Genomic DNA, 27,188 nt, shown 5'->3' with positions numbered 1-27,188 from the left:
AATCTCTGATCAACAATGTGGTCCCTTGAAGATGGGCATACATCCACGTTTAGGATTACTGACACTTGGCTTGATTTAGTTGCTCCTTCTCATCTTGGCTTTGGCACCTTGTAACCAATTAAGCCAGGATGCTCTGACAAGGCTTGGTCAAGCTCTGCTTTCTTCCCACTTCCTGAATTACTGGATTCTACTTTGCTGTAAAGGCTAAACCATTGACAAAAAGGTGTGAATATGTGGGTTGTGGATTGTTCTGCTTTGATTGGTTCCCACTAACAACCAAACAAATAAATCATTGGACAAATCACAAAGATGCAGCTCCAACTGTAGACCAACTCAAAGTTTTTAGATTGGTTTCAAGATTATAAAATCACAAGAGCCGTTTAAGAATAAATGCAAAACTACATTTTGATGCTGTGGCACTGGTTGTATGAACAAACCTGTCGCATGCAAACTTACATTTTTATTTCCAATAGGTATGTTAAAAACACACACGCAACCATAGAAATATGTCATTTGAAAAAAGTGCAGCATAGAGCAAAATAATGGATTCATCTGTTGTTGACTGGTGTTATTCACAAACACTTAACTTTACTTGACACAATTTTATTTTTATTTAAACATGAGCTCAACCAGAAATGTAGACATTACATGTTCATTTGAGATAACACATCACTTGCATTCAAAAATGTATTTCATGGTAGGAAAACATGTAAAATAATCTCCAAACACAATATTTTGCATTGAAACAGCACTATTACACTTTCATCAAAAGATGACTCATCAGCATGTTGGTCAAAATTCTTTTTAGGTTCCCTTTATTACTCTTGTTTGACTTGAATGAAGGCTAAAGGTCATAATTCAGTTTCCAAGTGTTTTTATGAAAAGAACATAAAACAGAAGTAAAACAAAACTAGAAAAATGCTTCTGTGGTTCCTTGACAATTTGGGTAATAATGCAGTAGAAATGTTCAATCTTATTTGTAAAAGCATTAATTAATTTAGTTTTTTAATTAAATCATTTGCATTAACATTGCTACAGTGCTGTGCCAAGCATGGTGAAATCAGAATAATCTAGCATACTGTATGTGGTAAATGAACAGGTACTACCTTTCATTATGGCAACTTAAGGCACTCCTTTATGATGAATGGTAATTAGACAATTAACAGTTATTGGAGAAGCTGTATGCCAGCAGAATATAAAAGGAAATGAAAAGCAGTACAATTTCAATGTAGCAAGCACAGAAGGGCTACATTTCAATCAATATAAATGCAAGTTAATGGAAAAGTCTGATTATTTAGCTTAATTTCTACAACCTTAGTCTTATTGTTTTTAAAATAGGTCATCCTTCCTGTTGAATATAAAACATGTATTTTGCATTCAACAAAACATAAGACTATTTAAAACAGGCATAAATGCCCCATTTCTTTGTTGAATTTGTGAAGAATGTATGAAGGACACTAATACAGTAAGCTAGTCCTCTCCCAACAAATTTTAGGAAATCACTATCCAAAGAAACAGGATGTGAACAATGTGTTCAAAATAAAACATGTTCTCCTTGTGGCTGTCTTCTGTATAAGTCACTCCATGCAAATAAGTGGAACATTTTCTTGGCTAAAAAATAACAATACATTTCAGATATTTTTTTTTCTGATTTTGACTTTTGTTCATTTTCATAGTTCTTATCCAGATGTTGCATCTCCAAATACAATATTTCCTAACACTTTTTTAAACAATCAGCTCCACATGGCAGCTCTTTTTAATCCTCTCAGGCTCAAAACAAGTTTTGATGAAAGGACGAACAACTAAGTTCTTCAGGGGTACTTCTGAGTTAAAAAATGCTCATGAAATACGTATGTGGAGTAACCAGGTAGGTAGGTTTTAACTGTTGCAAATCTGCAATGCCTACCTCCAGAGGGTTAACGGGGCATCATGGCTTCACTTTTGAGGAATACAAGTGCATTAGTGGAATTAGAATGGTCATTACCATAAGCCTATGCACTGAGTGGCAATGCAATGCAGTTTAATTATGATGCACATTTAGGATTTGTCCAGGCTTTACCTGTAATTACATGACATGTTAAATGTGTCTCAACATGCATTTTATGGTTTCAGCAAACATCCATTAGGCTCAAATCGCATTAAAATAGTGGGCAAAATAGGTCATGTGATCTGACCAAAATTATGACAGTAAGACCAAAGAAACATTGAAAACTTCTAAAATATGTTCATGAGAAATGAAGGAGTTTTTTTCTGTCTATATGAGTCTACCACAACATACTGCAAAGTGAACCTAAAATAGCATATATTAATGAAAAGCCCAGAACATGATTTTGGTGAATCTACAAGCAAATCCACATATGTGCTATTTTCATATAAGAAAACAAAAGAGGTAAAAGTGGTACAACTGCTTGCCGTTATAAAACAATTTTTCCACAGGAACAATTAGCATTTATCTGATCCATATTGACCATTCTTTGGATTTCACAACACGTACATTTCACACTTCTAAAAAGATTGTTTTTGCTCCATGGGACTTCTATACTTTAATTTATATTTCCCTTCATTCAGTTAGACGCCATTGGCTTTATTGATTGAAGTATTGCTGTCTTGTTTATTACTTTCCTCGGCCTTCATGGCTTGCTCAAGAGCCTCCGCCATAGGAACCTTGTCCTCTGCTTCTGTCTCTCTGTGGTAGAAGTAGTTAAAGTTGGAAACGATGACAGGAACAGGCAAAGCAATTGTCAACACACCTGCTATGGCACACAAGGTGCCCACGATCTTGCCCGCCAGGGTTATGGGGCACATGTCTCCATATCCTACAGTAGTCATGGTGACCACTGCCCACCAGAAGCCTTCGGGTATACTGACAAACTGTGTGTTAGGCTCATCTACTTCAGCAAAGTAGATGGCACTGGAAAAGAGGATCACTCCAATGAAGAGGAAGAAGATGAGCAGACCAAGCTCACGCATGCTGGCCTTAAGAGTCTGACCCAAGATCTGTAGTCCCTTGGAGTGTCGTGACAGTTTGAAAATACGAAACACTCTGACCAGGCGAATGATGCGCAATATAGCCAGAGACATGTTTTGTCCAGTGTTCTCTTCAGGTGTTGTGGCCAATTCTGTGATCAAAGTTACAAAATAAGGGATGATGGATATAATGTCAATGATGTTCATGAGGTTGTGGAAAAACTCTCTTTTGCTTGGACACACCACAAATCGAACACACAGCTCAAAGGCAAACCAAGCGATGCAGGCAGTCTCAATGAAGAAAAAAGGGTCAGATAATGTTTTGAGCTTTGCACCAGATGGAGAAGCAGTGGGGTGGAGTTTTGATTGGTTGAACTTCACTGCTGTGGGAACAACTGGATCAGAATCATCTCTGAAAATTGGCAGGGTTTCCATGCAGAAAATAATGATGGATATGACAATGACTAGGACTGAAACCAGAGCAACACCTCGTGCTGCATTGGAGCTCTCTGGGTACTCAAACAGCAGCCAGAATTGCCTAGCAATGTCATTTTTAGGCAGTGGGATATCAACATCTTTAATGAATCCCTCGTCTTCTCTGAACTGCTCCATGGCCTCGCTCCCAAGCTCATAAAATACAATTTCATCTGCAAACACATCAATGGGAACATTTGCTGGTCTTCTGATTTTACCTCCAGATTGGTAGTAATACAAGATCCCATCAAAACTTGGTCGATTTCGATCAAAGAAGTATTCGTTCCTCATTGGATCAAAGTAGTCCATCCTCTTCAAATGGTCTCCGAGAAGTGTGTCAGGGAATTGGTCCAGTGTTTTAAGTTGTGTCTCAAAGCGTAGGCCAGCAATGTTGAAAATAATCTTCTGGTCACCATCATCCAACCCTTGCCTATCTAGAAACAGCTCCTCGCAGCACTCTTTAGTAAGTCGACTGAAGATTGTCTCACTCTCCTTTGCTCCTTCAGTATTTAACAGCAACTTCCAGTTAGACATCATGCTGGCACAGCTAGGATGACCTTTTCTGTTTGGGGATGGTATTGTTGGGGACTGAGGTGCTCCCAGTTTCTGTGGTGGAGGAACAGGTGAAGATGAGGTGGATTCCCAAATGTAAGAGGTCACAGGGTTATGAAGGCAAGGTGTTGAGGACTGTTGAGGAGTTCGTAGGAGGTAGTTGATGTCTGGGTTGCTGTGCTCTGAGGGCATGTCTGCTGTGAGAGCTGTTGTCTCATTGGCATAGGTGTCCACCTCATCTTCAAGGCTGCCATCCATTTCCTCAAGGCTTTCAAAGTCGACCAGCGCCACCTCCATGGCTGTAATTCAGCCAGCGTAAAGCCTTGGACAACAAGGGTAAGACAATCTCACACTTACGCTGGATGACAGATAGGTGGCTCATCCATGAAAATAAGGAGCAGCATCAGTTTACCAAGTACTCAGTGAGTCTCACAGGACAAACCAAAAACTGCTTTTATTCTCCGCTTCCTGTCAGTACCTATGAAATAGAGACAGAAAGAAAAAAAGTCAGTTGTTGAATTTTTTTTTGTCAGCAGCCCATTTACATGTTTTCTGGTTGCAGGAAAATTCTAAATCAAGTTAATCAAACTATCATAGTTCTGGTTTGAAAGGTACCAATCTATGTTTTGGAAAAGGTTCAAGGTAAAATAGAGTGAAATAAACAAGCCAGGCAGGAACAAGAGAGTGTTGTAGGGGAACATTTCACTTTTTGATATTAAAAATGCTGTTATTGTGTAGCTTCTCTGAAAGGTTGTGTAATTGTGAAAATAACAGACTGAAAAAGCAATATTTCATTTCTAGAAAGGATTGGGTTCATAATGAATCCTTAAATTTGTTTCACAAAATATTATCAACTTCAACAAATACACAACATATCTTCAGAAAAACCAGTAATAAAACCCTTTAATGTTGAACGTTTACATTACATATCCAAAGAAAACATTAACTTTAACACAGAGCTTCAAAAATACCCCATCAAAGTTGGATCAAACATTTTTTGTGACTGAAGAATTGTCAGTATCACTACAATTAAATAACATTTCATTGTATCAGTTGCAATGACAATCAATTATGATAAAGAATGACTTACAGACATTTCAACATTTTCAACAGCCTTGCTAGTTTTCTAAATGCATCACTCTTCTAGTACAATAAGTAAAAAACAATTTAGCTGTTTCACATTCAGCCATCTTCAAAGGTTTACAGTGAGATGAATAACTTTCATTCAATATTTTATTTTCCCCCTAATGTAAACCAGTCTATTTGTTTTAGTTTGTGTATTCTTACGGTCACTACGAAAATGTTTCCATGTGGCACCAGATACCCCAGTGCAATCGCCTGGAAAGCATTCCCAAATGTAAATACTGTACATAGTGTGGCCACAACCTAAAGACACAACCTAAAGACAGAGTTCAGTCATGGGGCGGAATCAACAATTGTCTTTCAAATAGTGATCTACCGATATGATGTTTTTGGGCCGATACTGATATCCGATATTAAGATCACTGTTATGACCGATAACCGATATTTACTGATACCAATATACTGACATTAATGCTTCTAAAATCAGCAGATTTTGCATAGAATGAAAAATTTTAAAGCTGAATTTACATTATTATGTACAAACACCACACACATTTACACTCCTGAGATGGTTAAAATCACTGTCACGTGACTGAACAAATACACATCAGCCCCCTCACCCTCTGAAACTGATAAACAAATGGAGACAATATGGAAAAAATATTCGTTGTTAATATCGGTCCAGTTTTATTTATCGGACCGATACCGATATGTTAAAAAACGACTAACATCAGCCGATACCGAGATTGATGCCAATATATTGTCCATCCCTACTTTCAAATTGTCTCCACACGCAATTTGACAGTGCTAAGACCAATCAGAGCAACAAACGAGACATATTCATCACTATGGAAATCAGTCAACGGGGCAATCCATAATACACCATCAAAGTAGAAGAAGCAAATACATTCTTTTTTTAACCCTCCCACTGTCTTTATGGGTGACCCCATGAGGAAAGTTGACCATTGAGCAGGATTGATGGTTTATCCCTTGAGGTTCACGTGGCAGGGGTGAGGTGGTGCTCACACCTCACCCCTGCCACATGGACACAAGGGATAAACCATCAACCCTGCTCAATGGTCAACTTTCCTCATGGGGTCACACCCAGTAGGACAGTGGGAAGGTTGAATAAGGGATTTAAACACCTCTATCTTCTTATGTCTCAAAGAAAAGCCCAAGTCTAAATAGTCCAAAGTTGATGCCAAGGCCGTTTCAAATGAGCACTTTTCTGAGTGAACCCCATCTTTGTAGTTTTTTGCCATAGCTCTGGTGAAAAGCCTGCCTAATGTGAGCGCTGTGATTGGCCCAACCTAAAATTGTTCAGGCTAATGGTAGACCTGCTGAGGCTACAATGGAACGTGGCTAGACCGACCTGCAGAGCTCCTGCCATGATTTGTATAGATTTCAAGGCTACCAGTCACTCAAACTACAGAGCCTACCTCGTATTTAAATTTTAATTTATTGACACAAGAAGGTGCAAATGCTAAATTAAATGAAAGTCAAGGTGCACACTCTGTGATGACCCCAATAGAGGCTGTGGTAGGAGTGGTTCATGCAGGGTAACTGGGGCTTTGCATAAATTAGTGCATAATTAACTGGCTGAGCAGTGATAACTTTGCCTTGCCTTCTTCCAAACACCACATTTAAAATACATCCTGTCATGTGGTTTTCAGGGGCTGTGAGAAGACTGAGTAATCTACTAAACTTGTTTGAACATCTTTTTGCGTGTTTGTGCATGTGTGTGTGTGTTTATACACTGCATGTGTGACTAAGTGTGTGATTGAGATGTCTGCAGATGTTTAATTAAAGACTTCAGGATGAGTCAGCACCTACAAACCAGAAGCAGTGATTCCATTCCTGCTCTACCAGAAACAGACAGAAAGAAAGTGAAAAAGAATGACATGAAAATTATTGGGAAGATGAAAGCGGGCGGTAGGATGAGGATAGTGGTGCAAAAATGGGAAAGTGACAATGAGACAGGATGGGAGCTGTTGGGTGGGTGGATGGTTAGACAGTATGATGAGAAAGGACCTTTAAGATGGGGGGGGGGGGGGGGGCATTCATCCTGGGCAAAGGAACAACGAACAATGACGAGACAAAGGGTACAAAAGCCATGACTTACTGGGAGTTGAATCCGTCTCATTCACATTTCCTAATGTAACCAAGTATCCTGTCAATATCTGTAAACTACTTAAAACTTATATTTTGGTTTCCATTGTCTGCAGCTCAGCTCTAGAAATAAAAGAAGAGCTAAAACTTGCTGTTTTTAGCGCAGCTCTATGTGGTAAGCCATCTGCCAATAAAAGCTTTCATTTGTCTAATAAAATCTGGTTGTAGATTCTTCTTATGTTTCCTATTAAACTGATGTTTTATGTGGAAATTCAGACTGTGCTGCTATTATATACGATACATTTTTTTCTTTATGCTTTTTCGATTTCTTATTCGATCGTTTGTGTCTTAAGTAATTGTCCTGTTTGGAATAAAGTTTGATTGAAGGCGCAATTAACAGATAACATAGTAGTAGACAAATTAGAACACATGGATCTCAACTTTAAAATGAGTTCAAAGTAAGATTATATCAATTGTATAACTGAAATTATATAATTTAAAAAATAAAATGTTATAAAAAGTGAGTCAATAACAATACAACCTATTTCCTTCAACACAAACCATGAATAAAAACAATAAAAGTCTCCTAATTCCCTTACTGAAGCATCAACATTTGCTCCTCAGTCTTATCAGGTAAATCATAATAGACACATTTTGAATGTGCACACCTATTCATACTGCTCTTGATGCACACGGTGAAAACTAATTGGATTCTACTTCTCTGTTCAATTTACTTTTGAGATCTTTGATATAAAATAAACTGATAAATGGTCTAAGTGCTAAATTGATGTTCAAAATTCTCTCAAAAATAAAATATAGTCAACATACACCTTACCTTTGTAACACGACGTTAGGAGTTTTAAAATATAGCAAAACAAGGATTGTTTTTCTTCACATATTACTCCTCCAGCAACTTCCTGCTACCTTCTCAGCCAGAATCAGAATGTCTTATCTTTCAGGGACTCCTCTGGGTAACCTTATGCTTGAGTAGAAACTAGAGCTGTGTCAAAGGCCAAATGTATACACACACACACACACACACACACGCACACACACACACACACACACACACACACACACACACACACACACACACACACACACACACACATTTCTACGCATGCAGAAAAAGACAATACAACCCTCAGAGAAGAATGGTTGAAATCAATGAGTATCAATCCGACAATTAAAGTGTAAAAGTAATAATAATAATTGTGTGTGTGTGTGTCTTTTGTTTATAATATGTTTAGGGGACATTTTTTCAGGTTTCACCTTCACTGGGGGGTCATTTTGAAACTGGGTTCAGTTGCCTGGTCCCCACAGTGACAAGCATCCTAAAACTTGATTTTAGAGGTGTAGTGTGAATTTTATTTTTGTTGAGGTTAAGATTAGGGTTACACATGGTGCAGGTTAGGCTGACCCCCTTAAAATGAATGGAAGCCTCAAAAGTGCAGCAATCCAACAATGTGTGTGTGTGTGTTTGTGTGTGTGTGTGTGTGTGTGTGTGTGTGTGTGTGTGCATGCGTGCGTGCGCGCGCGCATGTGTCTGTTTCAAACCATCTCTTCCATCGATCATAATGGGCAATGTGAGATCGCTGGCCAACAAGATAGAGGAACTCCAAGCCCTTTCAAGGACTCAGCCAGAGTTTCGGCAGTTTCGAACTGCTGGAGGAGATAATACAAAGAAGGATTCTCCAGAGAATCAAGAAAATGATGGACAACCCTGACCATTCTCTTCCCTAGACTGTCCGACAATGGAAGAGTGTCTTCAGTCAGAGGCTTCTTCAGTTTTGCTGCAACACTGACCGCTACTGGAGATCCTTCCTGCCAACAGCCATTGTAATATACAACAACTCTTTGATGACTTGATTATTATTATTATTCTGAGCTACTACAGCAATCAATTTCCCTCTGGGATTAATAAAGTATTTTTGAATTGAATTGAATTGAATTTATATGTGTCTATTAGCCGTCAATCAGAGACCCAAGAGTTGTGCTCAAGGACTTCCAGACTGGAACGATGTGATTAGATCCTCTGACGTCTCCACGGTTGACTTACTTTCCTCACACACACACACACACACACACACACACACACACACACACACACACACACACACACACACACACACACACACACACACACACACACACACACACACACACACACACACAGTATCACCATTACTATTTAATATCCAACAGCACGATTCACTTGTTGAACACAGGTGGGTAAAGACAACAATTAAGATCATTTCCCCTCTTTAGTAGAGCCTTTCACTTTCAGCTCTACTCTTTATTATCTGTTTATCTAGGTATTTAACTTTCAGCTCAGTCAAAGCAGCTCACCTTAAGAATATCAGTCTTTAACGACTCTGAGTCTAAATTACTGTGTAAAATGTTCCATCATTAATGCAGAAAAACAAGTCATTTGAGCTCTTAATGGGGCCTCTTTTTGTTTGAAGCTACTAAGAAAGTCACCTTGTAAGCCAGTCTACCATGACTGTTAGAATACAAAAAAATATTTGAGTGAGTCAATTTGGCTCTAACACTTACCATCTTATCTTATGATTTCATTGCTTTGTGTCTGCAATCTTGCTTGTTTTTTTAAATCCAAATGTTTGATGAAGTTTCTTTCTCTCAGTTATTTTCATGACCTAGAACCAACTTATAATCAACATTTACCAAACACACTTTTTTTTGGCCTGTGTCAAACCAGGGTGTATGGGGAAATCTTCAACACACCCAAGAATGCAGCAGAGAATCAAACTGGACATGTTGTTAATGTTATACAGCAATGTCATGGTAAAGACTTGTTCAATAAACAATGAAGTTAGTTATTGGTTTCTTTAAAGTCTCTAAGATAATAAGGTTTTAAGGATTACAGTTGTTCAGTACATTTGTGGCTAAAAATAGTTCCCTTGTGGAAAGAAAACATCACATGAGTAAAAAATTTAAACGCATATTAAAACTGAGAGTACTTGTACCGTATCCCTTCCTGTAAATACTTTAAATCTGCAATAACAGAAAGCAATGTGGCCAAAATGAAGAGTGACCTTGACACGTTTCAGGACGGCACTGCACAAAAGAGTCAACTGTGAGCTGCCAGCCCAGCTGAGTAGCTATTCCCGTCTGTTTAGTAATACATGTTGTCATGGTGAAATAAAACAAAACAAAAAACTTGTATTTTGCTCCTTTTGATTCCTTAAAATTCACTTTAGGTCCCATTCTTCCCAAAACAAAGCAAGAGTTGAAAAGTAACATTTTGGTACCAATGTACAGATTTCTGGATCAGAACTTTGGTAAGGCCTGGCGAGCTGAGCAGTAAGCTATCCCCTGTGAAGTTATTACATGTGTGTAAACATGAGCAGATGTTCCAGCAAATCTAGCTTAAGCCATTCTCTCTCTAGCTGGTAGCCCAGATAAGTGAAATACATGTTCAACACTCAGGGCCAAAAACATTTTGTTGCCGCAGTTAAGATGAAAATGTCTGCATAGCTAATCAATAAAACCCCTTGCTGGTTTTTTACTGAAAGAAAAAATAAAATAAAACAATTTTGTGACAGACTTGGCAGTGTTAGCTTGCTTCAAGCACCCCCTAGTGTCCGTTTGTAGAACTGAAAGCTAAACTTATGTCCTCGCTGTGCGATCATCCTTTTAACGCCTTCATCTAACAGCTGAAATGTCTCCCCAGCCTTCATTAGTGTCTACAGGACTGATTAATTACTACATTAAATAAATCAGATGTGTTCATGATCTAAAACAGGAAAGTCCAAACAGAGCGGACCACCAGTCTGTAGTTGCAAGCGGAATATTCTGGCCACAGGGGGCGATAGGGGCTGGGTGGCTTTTCATTAGCCCTGTAAAGCAGGCGTGGGGAACCCTGGTCCTTGAGGACTGGTATCCTGCATGTCTTTGCTCCAACATTTCTGATTCAGTTGTTGATTCACCTGTTCAGCAGCTCATCAAGCTCTGCAGAAGCCTGTTAATTACCTGCTGATTGAAATCAGGTGTGTTGAAGCAGGGTTGAAACTAAAATATGCTAGATAGTGGCCCTCGATGGACCAGGGTTCCCCACCCTTGCTGTTAAGGGTCATTTTTGGACATACTGGCTCAAGAAAATAAGTTGCAAAGTATCACTTTAAGTTATGTTGTCTTTTTTTTTTCTCACAAAAGCATATGATCTTCTGAAAAGCTTCAGATGAACTTATGTTATGAACTCATTTCAATTTCAGTTTGCCCAACAGGAGTTTCCAAGCAATAAAATACTATAAAATGTTTTAGTGCAAAATAAACAAGTTTAAAAATAGGCTATCTGCTCTTGTAGTGACGAAATCTTAAACTGACAACAGAATATATGTCACATGAACATTCAAGCCAAATTTAGTGTGTGTGTGTGTTACACACAAGATGTTCCCAATTCTATTTTCAAACAGTTTTACTGTTATATTGAAATCAAGGTTAATGTGAGCCAATTTAGTAATATTATATCACCGATGGCATCAAGTCAATACGTAAGTTCAGAATAGATTTTTTTGTATTTTTTCTATCTGCTAGAAAATTATAGTTTTATCCATTTATGAAAAAAAGTGCCATTCAATGCCAATTTTTTCCCTTTTACTCCTACAAAAATACTATGAAAATTATCCTAATAGATCATGTTTTTAATATTTTTAGCTGATCATCATGAGTCACATAAACCACACAACTCACCCCTTTATAAACATTTTATTTTTCCACAAGTAACTTGTAAAATGTCTATGTTCTTTGCAAATAAGACTCATTTTGAAAATCTATTTTACATTCATATATTTTTCTTTTGGTCACATTTGTCATGTTCTGTGTTCTTTTGTTCCCCAGCCCCTCCATTTCCCACTCCAGGTTCTCCTTTTGTGTTTCATAGCGCCCTCATGTGTCCTTTGTCTGCATCTCTTTTATGTGTCTTATGTTGTAGCCCTTTAAAATCATTCCTCCCAGGTCCTGTGTCATCCAGTCATCCTCAGCCCCTCTAGTTGTAGCTCCAGCCTCTTGTTCCCCAGCTCAGTATATGTGTGTGTGAGTTTATGTGTGTCAGTATGTGCAGATGTGTGTGTGTGTGTGTGTGTGTGTGTGTGTGTGTGTGTGTGTGTGTGTGTGTGTGTGTGTGTGTGTGTGTGTTTGTCCTTCCCAGTCAGGTCTGGTGTCCTGCTCTGCTCCTCTCCTCATTAGTGATTTCACCTGTGCCAGTTCTCCACACACCTGCTCCTCGTCTCCTATCACTCCAGCCCCAGTGTATTAAGCCTCTTCTTGTCTCATTGTTCTTGTCGGTCCATTGTCATTGTCAGTGTTGTTTTTGTTAGCGTGATTTATTCTGTCAGTCTGCTCATTCCTCTTGTGTTTTTGGACTCCCTGGATTTTTGGATTTTGGCTCCCTGCCTTTTGGATTTATGTTGTTCTTCCTGCAATAAAAGGACTTTTTCTTTATATCAACTCCTGTCTCGTATCATCCTGGGTTCTGCATTTTGGGTTCCAACATCCCACCAAAACGTGACAGAATGGACCGACCACCACAGAAACCAGCAGAACCCGGGACTCTACCACCAGACCGCTACCGGTACTGTGGCGACCCAGATGGATGCCGTATCTTTGTGGAAGCATGCACTCGTCTGGACTCGGTTTCCTCTGACTTTGAGAGGCTCTCCATCATGTTATTCAGTTTGGGTGGTAGCGCCCACCGTTGGGCTGCGGACTATTTCGAAGATCGCCCACTCAAATCTGTGCCATTTTGGACATTCGCTATGGAGCGAATGTCATGTACTGTGTTCCTTTGTTCCCCAGCCCCTCCAGTTCCCACTCCAGGTTCTCCTTTTGTGTTTCATAGCACCCTCATGTGTCCTTTGTCTGCGTCTTTCCCAATGTGTCTCCTAATGTTTCTCCATCCCTCTCTAGATTCCCTTTTGTGTTCTCTTAACGCCCTCATGTGTCCTTTGTCTGCATCTCTGTTATGTGTCTTATGTTGTAGCCCTTTAAAATCATTCCTCCCAGGTCCTGTGTCATCCAGTCATCCTCAGCCCCTCTAGTTGTTGCTGCAGCCTCTTGTTCCCCAGCTCAGTATATGTGTGTGTGAGTTTATGTGTGTGTCAGTATGTGTAGATGCGTGTGTGTGTGTGTGTGTGTGTGTGTGTGTGTGTGTGTGTGTGTGTGTGTGTGTGTTTGTTTGTTTGTTTGTTTGTCCTTCCCAGTCAGGTCTGGTGTCCTGCTCTGCTCCTCTCCTCATTAGTGATTTCACCTGTGCCAGTTCTCCATACACCTGCTCCTCGTCTCCTATCACTCCAGCCCCAGTGTATAAAGCCTCTCCTTGTCTCATTGTTCTTGTCGGTCCATTGTCGTTGTCAGTGTTGTTTTTGTCAGCGTGATTTATTCTGTCAGTCTGCTAGTTCTTGTGTTTTTGGACTCCCTGGATTTTTGGATTTTGGCTCCCTGCCTTTTGGATTTATGTTGTTCTTCCTGCAATAAAAGGACTTTTTCTTTATATCAACTCCTGTCTCGTATCATCCTGGCTTCTGCATTTTGGGTTCCAACATCCCTCCAAAACGTGACAACATTTAGCAATGCTGGAACATCTACCTCATAAACACTTTCTACTGACAGATTTCAGTTTGACAAGATCATGCAACTATTTTCTAACTGTATAAGTTTAAGCTAGCTAGTTTACATTGAGGAAATCATGCATGCATATAAATGAAAGTCTGAAATACTGATTTATTAATTGGTTGCCTTTCAGCTTATCATATGAAAACAAAATGTGACAGATGAAATAAATCGGTGCAGTATATGATTTCAAAAGTAGGAAAATAGGAATGCAGCCCTCACTAATATGAACAGCCTTAATACACTTTAGCTTCTTTTTGTCTGCCTACAACTCCTGCACTAATAATGTATGTTGGGCTTCCTATCGGTTTCTGACAACTCATATTGTTATCCTGCATATAAGTTTTTTTTCTCAGCTTTTTGCTTCATGCTCAATCTTTGGTTGTTTTTATTTGCTGTCCTCCCAGCATACTTTGTACTTATTTGGATCTTTTTTTTTCAGCTCAACTTAAAATTTCTGCATCTCTTTTTGATGTGCATGCTTATTAAAGAACAAACTAACCCATAACGATTGTATTTTGCGGTGACTTCAAACAAGTACAGTACATGGTCATATTCAAAGTTTCAAAATTAAATAAAAAGGGAAAAGAATGACACACAAGGTTGTTTGTGTTCTCCCTTCCATGGACCGGTGGCCTTTTCCTGGGTGTACCCCGCCTCTCGCCTAATGACAGCTGGAACAGTGATGCAATGGGATTGGGTAGGGGAAGTCCCAGGTTGTAGGAAAGCATTGGTTGGTAATGCTGGTATATTTGGATCAGAATTTTTTTTACCCTATTAAGCAGATTAAGGCAGGATGGGCCGCTCAGTGCTATAATCCGAGGGATCTCTTTCACTAACACAGATACCAGAGAGCTTGTGAGTCAGATTTCTTTACATACCTGACTGAAGAAATAATAGTCAAGCTTTGTTCTTCTTTATAAAAACAAGAGTAAATATATCTCATTCATGTCCCACAGAAGTGTTACCTTCAAACCCCTAACTTCAATCCAGTTATGCACACAATGGTGGCTGCTTACAACACACGTTTTATTCAACTTATTTTAAGTTCCATTCATCCATTATCGTCCGCTTAACTGGGGTCGGGTCATGGGAGCAGTAGCCTAAGCAAAGAGTCCAAGACTTCCCTCTCCCCAGCCACTTGGGCCAGCTCCTCCGGGGGAATCCTAAAGCGTTTCCTGGCCAGTTGAGAGTCACAGTCCCTCCAGCATATCTTGGGTGTCCCTTTAGGTCTCCTCCCTGTTAGGCATGACCAGAAAACGTTACCAGGGAGGCATCCAGGATGCATCCTAACCAGGTGCCCGAGCCACCTCAACTGTCAGGTCTACTCTGAGCCCCTCCCAGATGGCCGACCGACCCTATCTCTAAGGGAGAGCCCATACACCCTGTTGATTGTATCCGCGGTCTCATTTTTTTGGTCTAAGCTTGTGATCATTGGTGAGGGTAGGAATGTAGATTGGAGGCTGAAATATAATCTTTATTTTTCACAACAATTGGGACAATCAAGTGTTTAATGTCAAATCTATCCATCCATCTTCTCCATCATAACAAAATTACCTGCAGAAAACCCACACATGTAGAAACGCTCAAGCATGAAACTTAACTCAATGTTTTCACAAAGGTAAGGAGAACCATTTATTTGATGTTTTACCTGTTTCATAGTGAATGCTTCTTACATTTTTTTTAAGTATTAGCGTGACAGCTACAACATTTATTATCTGCTGGACTTTAGTGATGATATTACTTTACGAGGACTGATCCCTTCGTCCCTTCGTGGTCGCCAAATGTGGTTCTTTTTCCTTATCAAAAACAAGAGAGAGACAGTTTGTCCAAACTCAGCGTGGGGCTTTTATTTGTACAATTCAGCAATACATCACCAACACTTCATGGGGACAGCCTTCAGCCTCGATCTAAATGCCTCGGCTGGAAACCTTCTGCAAAGCCCTGTCTCCTACAACACGCAGCATCGGTTATACTCTTCTGGCCCCCACCCTCGTGATTTCGGGAAATGATGGGATGCTGTTTTATTACCCAATATGGTCAAAGTAAGCCAAGACTTACTGGAAGTTGCATAAACTGGACCGAAAAACAAGATGTTGAAACTGCACGTACGCAGCAGCTGGACAATCAAGATGTTGAAAGTGCACGTACACAGGATGCTGGGCTGATAAACATCTTGTCAAAATGCACGTACACAGAACACTGCTTTTTGGCTCCTACAATCTGACATTTTTCCATTTTCTTTTTCTAATAATTTCTTTGTTGTTTATGTAACGTCCAGCAATGGCCAGTTTTAGGTACAGTTTGACCATTCAACATGGTCAAAATGGACACACAAGACTGCATGTGTTCCCTTTAAATCGGCCTGCCTTCATCCCATCAGCTGGAGCTCAGAGCCTCTCTGTTGCTCTGAACACGTGATAACGAATTGTCAACAATAATGTTCTCTCCTCAAGGTCCAAGCTTCCCTTATCGTCCTACAGGATTCTTCATGCTTCCAAAGAAGGAATACTCTCAGCTCGGATTAGCTGCTGGCCAATCCACCTCCAGCAGCCCACCAAGACCCACCTGGATCTGCACTAACTCCATGCTCAGCTCCCTCAACCTCCAACCCGGCATACCACTCCCTGTAAGCTTCTTCGACCCACACCGGACCACCTTCCCTCTCTCGAGTCATTATGCCGCAAGACTGTAAGTCCTCTAAATCCAGCAAACCCTCTGTTGTTCTTTGCAGATTCCCACACCTGATCCCTGTCTGAACAACTCAGCTACTTTTATGCTGCTCCTTTAGTTTCTCCTTTAATAAATTATTGATGGAACACTCACCCTTGCCTGTGAACTGATTCTGTATGTCATGGGTTAGACACTTGCCTCACAACATGACATTTCCTAAATTGAATATGAACTTCTAAAATTTATAAGCTAGATAATCATTAAATAAACGTTTGTATATTGCTACTTATAATAATTATAGTATAATGAAATGTTTTCATTAATCTGTGCTCAATGATTGAAGTTTGAAATGAATGTTATATTATTAAGATTGATATATGCTTCAGCATGTTTACATGACAAGGTCATCACCATTTCCACTCACAGAAGGACAAAGGTTAAGTTAAACACGTGACACATAGATAGCCCTTTAACCCAGATCAGAGCATCTGGATTAAAAGTGTGTTTCTGAGTTGTCTTGGTAATATTCCTCAACTTGCCAACCTTTGGTTGGCTACACAAATCATAACATGAGAACATTAAAACTGGATCACTCTGGTGATTCATCAGTTCTTGAGAAAAGCTTCAGACCGGCCATCTGAAGCAAAACACCTCTGTAACCCATCAAAGCTTTTGACACGTCGTCAAAATCTTTTTTTTTTTTCACTTGTGAAGCTGATACAGCAAACAGTTCCTACAGAACAAGCTGATATTGTTTACACTCCTTAAGAGTCCTAGACAAGTGGTTCCATCCGTCTGTTGTGACCTGGAGACAACTTTAAGACCGGTCTAGTAGTGCCGCAGTTTCTTCTACGGACCTTGCTGCCTGGAAGTCCGAGGACTTCGACATTCCGGATCTATCACAAGCGTCTTCGAGTGGGTACGTAGACATGACAGATAGCGTCTGATGTGTTTTTTATAATAATCAACTTCATAGCTTAACGCAAACCAAATTCTTTTACATCCAGAACTCAGCTCTCCTAGATACGGAAGTTCTGATAACATCCCATTCACACATAGATTTCATACATCACATCTAGTTCCATCCATCACAGTAAATGTTAGTTAACCTGTCAAGTTGTAATTGTTTGTAAAATAAATTGTTACTTTTATAAACCTGACTCTTTCCTGAATCAAAATGAAGTGTTTACAATCCCTTAATAAAACAAAGAATCCTAAAATATTCTGATTAACACCGTAAAGACCAGGCAGATTGATATTCTATATTTAGAGTATCACAGCTTATTGATCATAAGTAGAGGTAATATACATTGAGCTCTTAAAGCACTCATTTTCCTAAACCCTACATTTATGTTGTATCCTGGGCCAATTTTGACCTCAAAATCCAAACCTCTGGTGGTTAGTGATCTTTAGTTTCCTGTCGTGTGTATGTAACCCAGTTGACTCCTGCTCAAAGTGACACATAAATGTCAGTAATTTAGCAAGTGCTTCACACTGTTCATCAACACTTACTTTTGGATTGACACCGTTCTCCTGAGCTTAAGTGGATGTATCTGCAAGATATTGTAGCTCCATTCTCCATATGTGTCACTGTGGAACAGATTGTTTGGTTGAGTTGTCGTCGCTGCAAGGCACTCAGAAAGTAAAAGCTGCTGATGTTGACACGAGTGTGTCTGCAGGCTCTAGGCCAAGTCTCAGTGCACAGCAGCTGGGACTGAAATCCTCCCTGGGCCTTTTGACAACATTCACACACACACACACACACACACACACACACACACACACACACACACACACACACACACACACACACACACACACACACACACACGTGCACAACAGTAAACACCAGCCCTTACTTCTTAATAAATTAAAAACTTCCTGTGGAGCCTCCGAAATGAGCACAAAATAAACTCTTGTGTGTGTGATGAGGCGATAAGCTTATTGCAGACTGCTGTCATTCCCCAGACTGGACTTTAGTTGTTGTGATATCTGTCATTAGAAAATGATTAATTTCCCTGGAATGTATAATTGTCTACAATATAAAATGTATTAACATTATGAAAGGATGTTTTCTTGATTTAACCTTAAACAGAGACACACACTAATTATAGCAGCATCACACATTTGTTAGCATCCTAATGTCTAAGTCAAGCATATGAGCAGATTTCTCCAGCTGACTTAAGAAAAACAGCAGCAGCTGCTACTTTGTCTGGTTGGTTAACAAAAAAAAGTCAGTCAGGCCCTCTCTGGCTGCTTCAGTATGACATTCTCTACCTCCTGCATAGACTGATGTGCCAGGATGAGTTTGTGTGATCCACATGTGTGCAGAAATTCTCACAGGCTAACCATGGTCAGTGCACATTTCTTCCTGACTTCATTCCTTCATTGGTGTTTGCTGAAAAAGCACAGCCATGGATTAAATGGTATCATTTAATTTGACCTAAAAGCTATTCAGGCACACTCGGCCCTTTCACCAGGTCACCTGGGGTCGCTACTCCACAGATGGGCTTGAGGGTGGGTCATTTACAGAAACATTACATTATTATTCAGAGGCCCCTTTTGTGCCAAAACCAGAAAATACAGCCATCTGTTTTGACTTTATTACATGTCACTAATCTCAGGTGGTGGAGAAGCCAGCAAACAGACACACACACACACACACACACACACACACACACACACACACACACACACACACACACACACACACACACACACACACACACACACACACAGATGCAAACATATCCTGTGCTCATTGAGCAAATCCACATCTGCTCATAAAAATACCATATGACACAAAGTGAATCCTATTTCCAAGAGTTAGTGTTTATAATATTCAACCATTAAATCGACACCTCTTCAACTGATACAGTAAGTTTTAAAAGTAATCAAACCTGCAACAGATTTTAGAATCCAATGTTTACTATTCATGTTAAGTAGGACAAACACTAAAAATTTTTTGAACTTTCAAGGTGTATTTGACTGAAAAAAAATCACCGATTATTTCTGATTATCTGTCTTCTACACCTATATCCTGTGTTAGCTTCTGATAGAAAATAGAATGAAAATTATATGCTAGGATATGAAAATGTGTCATATCTATGTCACACTGTGAATTTGCATTCATGGCCTCACACATCTTGGCTCGTGCCTGCCCACGGGATAGCTTTATAAAAAAAAAAGTTTTGCAGTGAGGAGCGTGGAGAGGTTCTCAGTGATACTGACTTTGCAACATGGCTGAATGTGTTCTGTTAGTCAATCAGAAGCAAGGTGTGTGCATATCATTAATAATAATGAGCAATTCTGCTGATTCCAGCCCACCTCTGCACCCTCACCCCCATCCTAACCTTAACCCACTTGTGCATACAAAAATGAGTTTCTTGTTGTATCGTTCCTCTCAAACACAGTTAACGGGAAATTTAGAATGAGAAACAGGGTTAAGGTTTGACACTAAGTTTGGGCTGGCTGAAAAAAAAACGACTTACAATAAAAGAAGAAAATGCAAGATAGTAAATAAAAAGAGGATACATCCATCTATCTATCCATCCATCCAATTTAATCCGCTTATCCTTAGTCGGGCCGCGGGGGCAGTAGCCTAAGTTGCGAGGCCCAGACTTCCCTCTCCCCAGCCACTTGGGCCAGCTCCTCAGGGGAAATCCCAAGGCAATTCCTGGCCAGGTGAGAGACATAGTCCCTCCAACATGTCCTGGGTCTACCTTTAGGCCTCCTCCCAGTTGGATGTGCCCAGAAAACCTCACCAGGGAGGCATTCAGGATGCATCCTGTCCAGATGCCCGAGCCACCTCAACTGGCTCCTCTCGATGTGGAGGAGCAGTGAATCTACTCCGAGCCTCTCCCAGATGACCGAACTTCTCACCCTATCTCTAAGGGAGCGCCCAGCCACTCTGCAGAGAAAACTCATTTCGGCCGCTTGTATCCGCGATCTTGTTCTTTCGGTCACTACCCAAAGCTCATGACCATAGGTGAGGGTAGGAACGTAGATCGACCGGTAAATCGAGAGCTTCGCCTTTTGACTCGGCTCTCTCTTCACCACGACAGACCGGTACAACGCCCGCATCACTGCAGATGCAGCGCCAATCAGCCTATCGATCTCACGCTCCAGTTTTCCCTCACTCGTGACCCTGAGATACTTAAACTCCTCCACTTGGGGCAGGGCTTCATCCCTGACCCAGAGAAGGCATTCTACCCTTTTCTGAATCAAGACCATGGTCTCAGATTTAGAGGAGCTGATTCTCATCCCAGCTACTTCACAATCGGCTGCAAACTGCTCCAGCGAAAACTGAAGATCACGTTCTGATGAAGCCAACATTGTGGATACATTGTGAACAAATTAAGATGTATTTAGAACACTTTGTTATTAAGCTGCAATACAAATATTTGAATGGCATTTACATAAATGTCCCAATGTCTTCAGTTCTAATAAGCACAAAGATATTCAAATTCAACTGTTTTCCAGATACAAATTTGCATGTTTTTTTTATTATAATACAGGTGAAACAGACTAGAATATCATGCAAAGTTCATTTTTATCAGTAAAAGCAAAAAGGTCCCAAGCTAATTAATGTCTACGGATGCATGATTATACTTTTTTACAGGTCTTTTTAATTCAAAATGCTTGTTTTATTGATTTTATCTAATATTCTAATTGTCTTGAGATTTATAATTTGGGGAATTCATAAGCTGAAAGCTATAATCATCACAATTATAACATCTGGCTTTGTATGTAACGAGTCTTATCTGAAATGTTAGTTTCACCCTTTAAGATGAGCTAGTGAATGAATCAACTTTTGTAAGAGAACCTGTATGTGTCACACCCTGTCTTGTCTCCCCATTCTGTTTAGTCATGTGTCTCTGTTAATTGCTCCCACCTGCCTCTCGTTTTCCAATCACCCAAGCTCCCAGCCCTCATGTATTTAAACCCCTTCAGTCCTGTGTCTCTTGTTGGCTCATTGTTTCTATGTCCTGCGTGCTTCATATTAAAACTATTGTAAAACCGTTTCTACCTGCCTTCCTCATCCGCGTGTGGATCCTCACCTCATCCCCGCTTCGCTCACCGGCACGTTTGTGATGGAATGAACCAACCCAGTAAAGGATCCAGCGGGGAGGTTCTTCCTTGGGAGTGTTTGCTCCAGTTTTTAACCGCAGATCATCGGCCGGCTTCACCTCCTCTGGCATCGTCTTGCCGCAGATGCCGTCGCCGAACCCCGGCTGTGACGATCCCCTCCGCCCTCCCGAAGCCAGATGTGAGGTTGGACCAGGAGACGCAGCTAGACCGCTCCTGCTACGTGGGCACCAGACTGGCTGTGTGCTCCCCCGGAGCTGGCCCATGGCGTTGGGAAGGATGCCGGGCTCCACCGTCACCCCTGGTCCCGGGACGGAGCCACGAGCTCGCTGCAGCTCCGGCTCGGCGCGCCAGCTTGGACCCGCCCCCAGTCAGACCAGCAGTCCCGTCGCCGGTCAAATCAGTGCCTCCATCATCTGCAGGTGGAGGGACCACGCCTACAGCCCAGCTGACAGAGCTCGCCGGCCTCCAGGCGGAGCTTGGCCGGATCCGTCAGCTCGTCACCAGAGCGCCAATGCAGAAAAATTGAGAGTTTGTGGATGAAAACCCATCAGCTTTATCGCTGCCTCTCCCGACTCCAACCAGGCCCATCATCCTAGATAGCTTTGGTCCTGTCTCTTTGCCTGAGTTAACCAAACTAGTTAACTCTATGAAGACCTCTGCATGCCCCCTCGACATCTTACCCTCATCTTTGTTTAAAAGTGCTTTTCTGTCCATCGGTCCCAGCATGCTCTCTATAATGAATGCTTCTCTGGTTTCTGGTCAGGTCCCTGCTTACTTTAAGAATGCTGTAATCCACCCGCTTCTTAAAAAACCGAGTCTCAACACATAGCAGCTTCAGACCCATCTCTAAACTTCCGTTCATCTCCAAGATCTTGGAAAAGGTTGTGGCTAAACAACTCACAGCTGCTCTTGATGAACATAACATCTTTGATAGCTTCCAGTCAGGTTTTCGTAGAGCTCATTCTACTGAAACAGCTCTTCTTAGGGTCTCTAATGACCTTCTGACTCACAGTGATGCAGGGGACTGTTCTGTTCTGGTCCTGCTGGACCTGACTGCAGCCTTTGACACTGTTGACCATCACCTGCTACTGGAGAGGCTGAGAGACTGGGTAGGCCTATCAGGATCTGCTCTGGAGTGGTTCTCCTCTTATCTCTCTGAGCGCTCCTTTTCTGTGGCCGTCTCCAAGTTTAGGTCCTCCACCACCTCTTACCCATGGTGTCCCACAAGGTTCTGTGCTGGGGCCTCTACTCTTCCTCCTCTATCTGCTTCCTCTTCAGCACATCCTGAGCTCCTTCAAAGGAATCTCCTACCATCTTTATGCAGATGACATCCAACTGTACATCTCCTTTAAGCCCCATGAGATGTCTAAGGTGCAGCTGTTACACACCTGCTTTGACTCTATCAAAGCCTGGATGGCTGGGAGCTTTCTTCAGCTGAATGAAGATAAGACTGAGATCCTCATCTGTGCCCCAGACAAGCTGGTTCCCAAAGTCAGAGACTCTCTTGGTCAGCTTGCTTCCCACACCAAACCTTCCATCAGGAATCTTGGTGTGACCTTTGACCCAGCTCTCACCCTGGATTCTCATGTCAGTTCTCTTGTTCGCTCTTCCTTCTTCCATCTCGGGAACATTGCTAAGCTGAGTCCCATTCTGTCTCGGCCTGAACTTGAGACAGTTCTCCACACCATCGTCTCCTTACGCTTAGACTACTGTAACTCTCTTTTCACATGTCTGAGCAGAACCTCCCTGAAACATCTACAGGTGGTTCAGAATGCCTGTGCTCGGCTTCTGACCAAGTCCTCCAAATACACTCACATCACCCCGCTTCTCCTCCAGCTTCACTGGCTGCCAGTCAACTTCAGGGTTCATTTCAAGGTCCTGGTTCTTGTCTATGGGGCCTTACATGGACAAGCACCATCTTACATTGGTGATCTTCTTAGTCCCTACACCCCCAGCAGGTCCCTGAGGTCCAGTGATCAAAGCCTACTGGTTGCGCAGCACACCAGGCTAAAGACCAAAGGTGACAGATCATTTGCTGCTGTGGCCCCTAGACTCTGGAACTCTCTCCCCCTGAGCCTGAGATCAGTGGACTCAGTGGTCTCCTTCAAAAAGCAGCTGAAGACTCACTTGTTCAAGCTGGCTTTTGTAAGACCTTCTTCAACCACTCTCTCTTTATTCTGCTCTCCCCACCTATTCCACCTTCCTCAGGATCCACTGATTTCCCTCTTTCCTATTCTCTCTCTCTCTCTCTTTCTTAACATCTTTTCTTTTAAATCGCAATTGCTTATTCTTGCTCATTTTAAATATATTTTTAAACATTTTTGAAGTGCTTTTTTATATTTTTACAATTTTTATATTTTTTGTTTTTGTTTTTGTGAAGCGCCTCGTGATTTTTATCTTGAGAGGCGCTATAGAATGATATTTTTCTTTCTTTCTTTCTTTCTTTCTTTCTTTCTTTCTTTCTTTCTTTCTTTCTTTCTTTCTCTTTCTTTCTTTCTCTTTCTTCTTTTCTTTCTTTCTTTCTTTCTTTCTTTCTTTCTTTCTTTCTTTCTTTCTTTCTTTCTTTCTTTTCGTCAGCCTCCAGGAGTTCCAGCTGGACACCCTATCCTCCCCGAATTGCCAGGAGAAGGTTCCGGTCCAGTCTGCAGCTCCCTCATCTCTTGGCCAAAGGATCGAGCCCACAGTCCACCCAGCAGAGCTTGCCGGTCTCCGAGCTGAGCTGGCCCAACTCAGTCTCCAGGAGCTCCAGCTGGACAATCTATCCTCCCTGCTCTCCCAGTTTCCGGCACCACCAGTTCAGTCAGCTCCTGTTCCAGCGGTGGTCCCGGTGGATGCATCACAGCCAGTTCCCGTGGTGGTCCAGAAGTCGTGTCCAGAGGTCGACGGCCCCTCGTGTCCAGAGATCGACGGCCCCTCGTGTCCAGAGATCGACGCTCCCTCGTGTCCAGAGGTCAACGCTCCCTCGTGTCCAGAGGTCAACGCTCCCTTGTGTCCAGAGGTCGACGTCCCCTCCAGTCCAGAGGTCGACGTCCCCTCCAGTCCAGAGGTCGACGTCCCCTCCAGTCCAGAGGTCGACGTTCCCTCCAGTCCAGAGGTCGACGTTCCCTCCAGTTCAACGTCTCCGCCATCTCCAGTCCTGTGGTCGACGCCGTCTCCAGGCCAGGGGTCGACGCCGTCTCCAGTCCCGTGGTCGACTCCGTCTCCAGTCCAGTGGTCGACCCCGTCTCCAGTACATTGGTCGACGCCGTCTCCAGTCCAGTGGTCGACGCCGTCTCCAGTCCCGTGGTCGACGCCGTCTCCAGTCCTGTGGTCGACGCCGTCTCCAGTCCCGTGGTCAACGCCGTCTCCTGTCCATTGGTCGACGCCGTCTCCAGTCCTGTGGTCGACGCCATCTCCAGTCCTGTGGTCGACGCCATCTCCAGTCTCGTGGTCGATGCCTTCTCCAGTCCAGTGGTCGATGCCTTCTCCAGTCCAGTGGTCAACGCCGTCTCCAGTCCCATGGTCGACACCGTCTCCAGCCCAGAGGACGACACCGCCTCCAGTCCAGAGGTCGTCGACGCTGCCTCCAGTCCAGACGTCAAGGACGTCTCCTCCGGCGTCTCTACCTCCGGTCACCGCCAGTCCTGCCCTCATCAGGCATGGGCCCCCAAAAGCCCGTCGGCGTCTCCTCCTCTGCCACAGACGCAGGCCCCCAAGAGCCCATCCTCGTCCCCTCCTCTGCGCCAGATGCGGGCCCCAAGAGCCCATCCTCGTCTCCTCCTCTGCCCCAGACACAGGCCCCCAAGAGCATGTCGTCGTCTCCTCGTCTGCCATAGACGCAGGCACCCAAGAGCTTGTCGTCGTCTCCTCTTATGCCCCAGACGCAGGCCCCCAAGAGCTCGTCGTCATTTCCTCCTCTGCCCCAGACGCAGGTCTTCGGACTTTCCTGGTTCCTGCCTCCTCTCCACCGGTCCCTCAGTTCCTCTTGGCCCTCCTTCCTGGTCCTCCTCCTCCCACCCTGCTCTGTGTTCCTGTGGGCGTCTGGGATCCACCCTTTGAGGGTGGGGGGGGGGGGGGGGGTAACTGTCACACCCTGTCTTGTCTCCCCATTCTGTTTAGTCATGTGTCTCTGTTAATTGCTCCCACCTGCCTCTCGTTTTCCAGTCACCCAAGCTCCCAGCCCTCGTGTATTTAAACTCCTTCAGTCCTGTGTCTCTTGTTGGTTCGTTGTTTCTATGTCCTGCGTGCTTGATATTAAAACTATTGTAAAACCGTTCCTACCTGTCCGCCTGCCTTCCTCATCCGCGTGTGGATCCTCACCTCATCTCCGCTTCGCTCACCTGCACGTTTGTGACAGTATGTCAACTATAAGTCACAGCCCAGTGAGGTACTGTCAAAAGACTTCTAAAAGATGAATATGCAGAATTAAAACTAACACATGTTTGTGTAAGAACAGTTAGAAAACAATTACCCATTGTCATAAAGAGGATCCAGTCATTTGATTTTTTTTAAAGCTTTATCTGCCTGGGACGGCGGTGGCAGAGGAGGAAGCCAGAAGGTTCCGGGATCAAATCCCACTCAGTTCGTGGCAGTTGTTGTGTCCTTGGACAAGGCACACAGGCACACATCCTGCTGGTGGTGGTTGGAGGGACCGTTTCCCCAGGGCAGCTTTGGCTACAATGTGGCTCATCACCACCAGCGTGTGAGTACGTGAGTGAATTACTGTTGTGTTGTGAAGCGCCTTGGGGGGTTGTAGGACTCTATAAAGGTTGGTTTATGCTTGACGTGTCCGCGAGGTTCGCACGGCGAAATTGCGTCATTTTAACAACCACGCCCCTCCACCGCGCCTCCGCACGGCCCAAACTTTCCACACCGCGCACCCAGGAAATTTTCTAACCATGCGGATGGTCGGACGCAGGAAAACATGGTGGACTGGCAAGAACTAGTATGGCAGAGGTTTGTAAATACAGACATTTGTATGATTCAGCTCTCAAAGAGCACCGTCATCAACATGTTAATAATTCTTGGAGAGAAATAGCTCACACTGTTGGAAAAGACGAGGACGCTGTTAAAAATGCTGGAATGCCATGTTGTAAACAACAGTAATTTTTACTTCTATGGTGTGGTGTTGGATGCATGCCGTAGAGCTCCATGCTGCCCCGTTCAGTTTGGGAGAATATTGGCTCATCGCAGAGACAAGCCGCATGAACCATAAACGCTGCAAGTTGTGAAGCGCGTTCCATCCACGAGCCGCATCACCAAGCGGAAAGTAAATGCGTCAAGCATAAACCAAGCTTAAGGCACTATACACATACAAGCCATTTACCTGCTGAGGGTATGTGTGAATATGATTAGCATACAACAGCGTGAATATCTGAAAAAATAAATAAATTAATGATTAACTAATAACACATGTTGTGACAGTCCCGCTAACGAGTCTCTTTGTAGATCAGCTGAAAAAGCACCATTTCTGCTGTTGAGTAAGTTAGTCCATGTCTTATGACCTAATCCTTTCAGCTCATGTCATGGATTTTCTTGAAAAAGGACATCCTCAGAAAACTTCAGTTAAGGAGGAGTGTGTAGGCTTAAGTGCAACTTAGTCACTAAAATTATATTCATTTTCGGTTTCT

General features: G+C 42.5%; 1 protein-coding gene across 1 annotated transcript in view; it reads right to left on the bottom strand.

Moving 5' to 3' along the window:
* Window positions 1–2,341: 2,341 nt before the first annotated feature.
* Window positions 2,342–27,188, bottom strand: part of kcna10a (potassium voltage-gated channel, shaker-related subfamily, member 10a) — a 57,892-nt gene continuing 33,045 nt past the window's right edge. Inside the window, exon 2 of the mRNA XM_070545108.1 lies at window positions 2,342–4,471. Within this exon, the coding sequence (XP_070401209.1) occupies window positions 2,569–4,290 (1,722 nt within the window). The 5' untranslated portion in view covers window positions 4,291–4,471 and the 3' untranslated portion in view covers window positions 2,342–2,568. The remainder of the gene's footprint in view (window positions 4,472–27,188) is intronic.

Source organism: Nothobranchius furzeri, chromosome 15 (assembly GCF_043380555.1).
Source record: "Nothobranchius furzeri strain GRZ-AD chromosome 15, NfurGRZ-RIMD1, whole genome shotgun sequence".
Lineage (NCBI taxonomy): Eukaryota > Metazoa > Chordata > Actinopteri > Cyprinodontiformes > Nothobranchiidae > Nothobranchius > Nothobranchius furzeri.
This window is presented reverse-complemented; position numbering and strand designations above follow the sequence as displayed.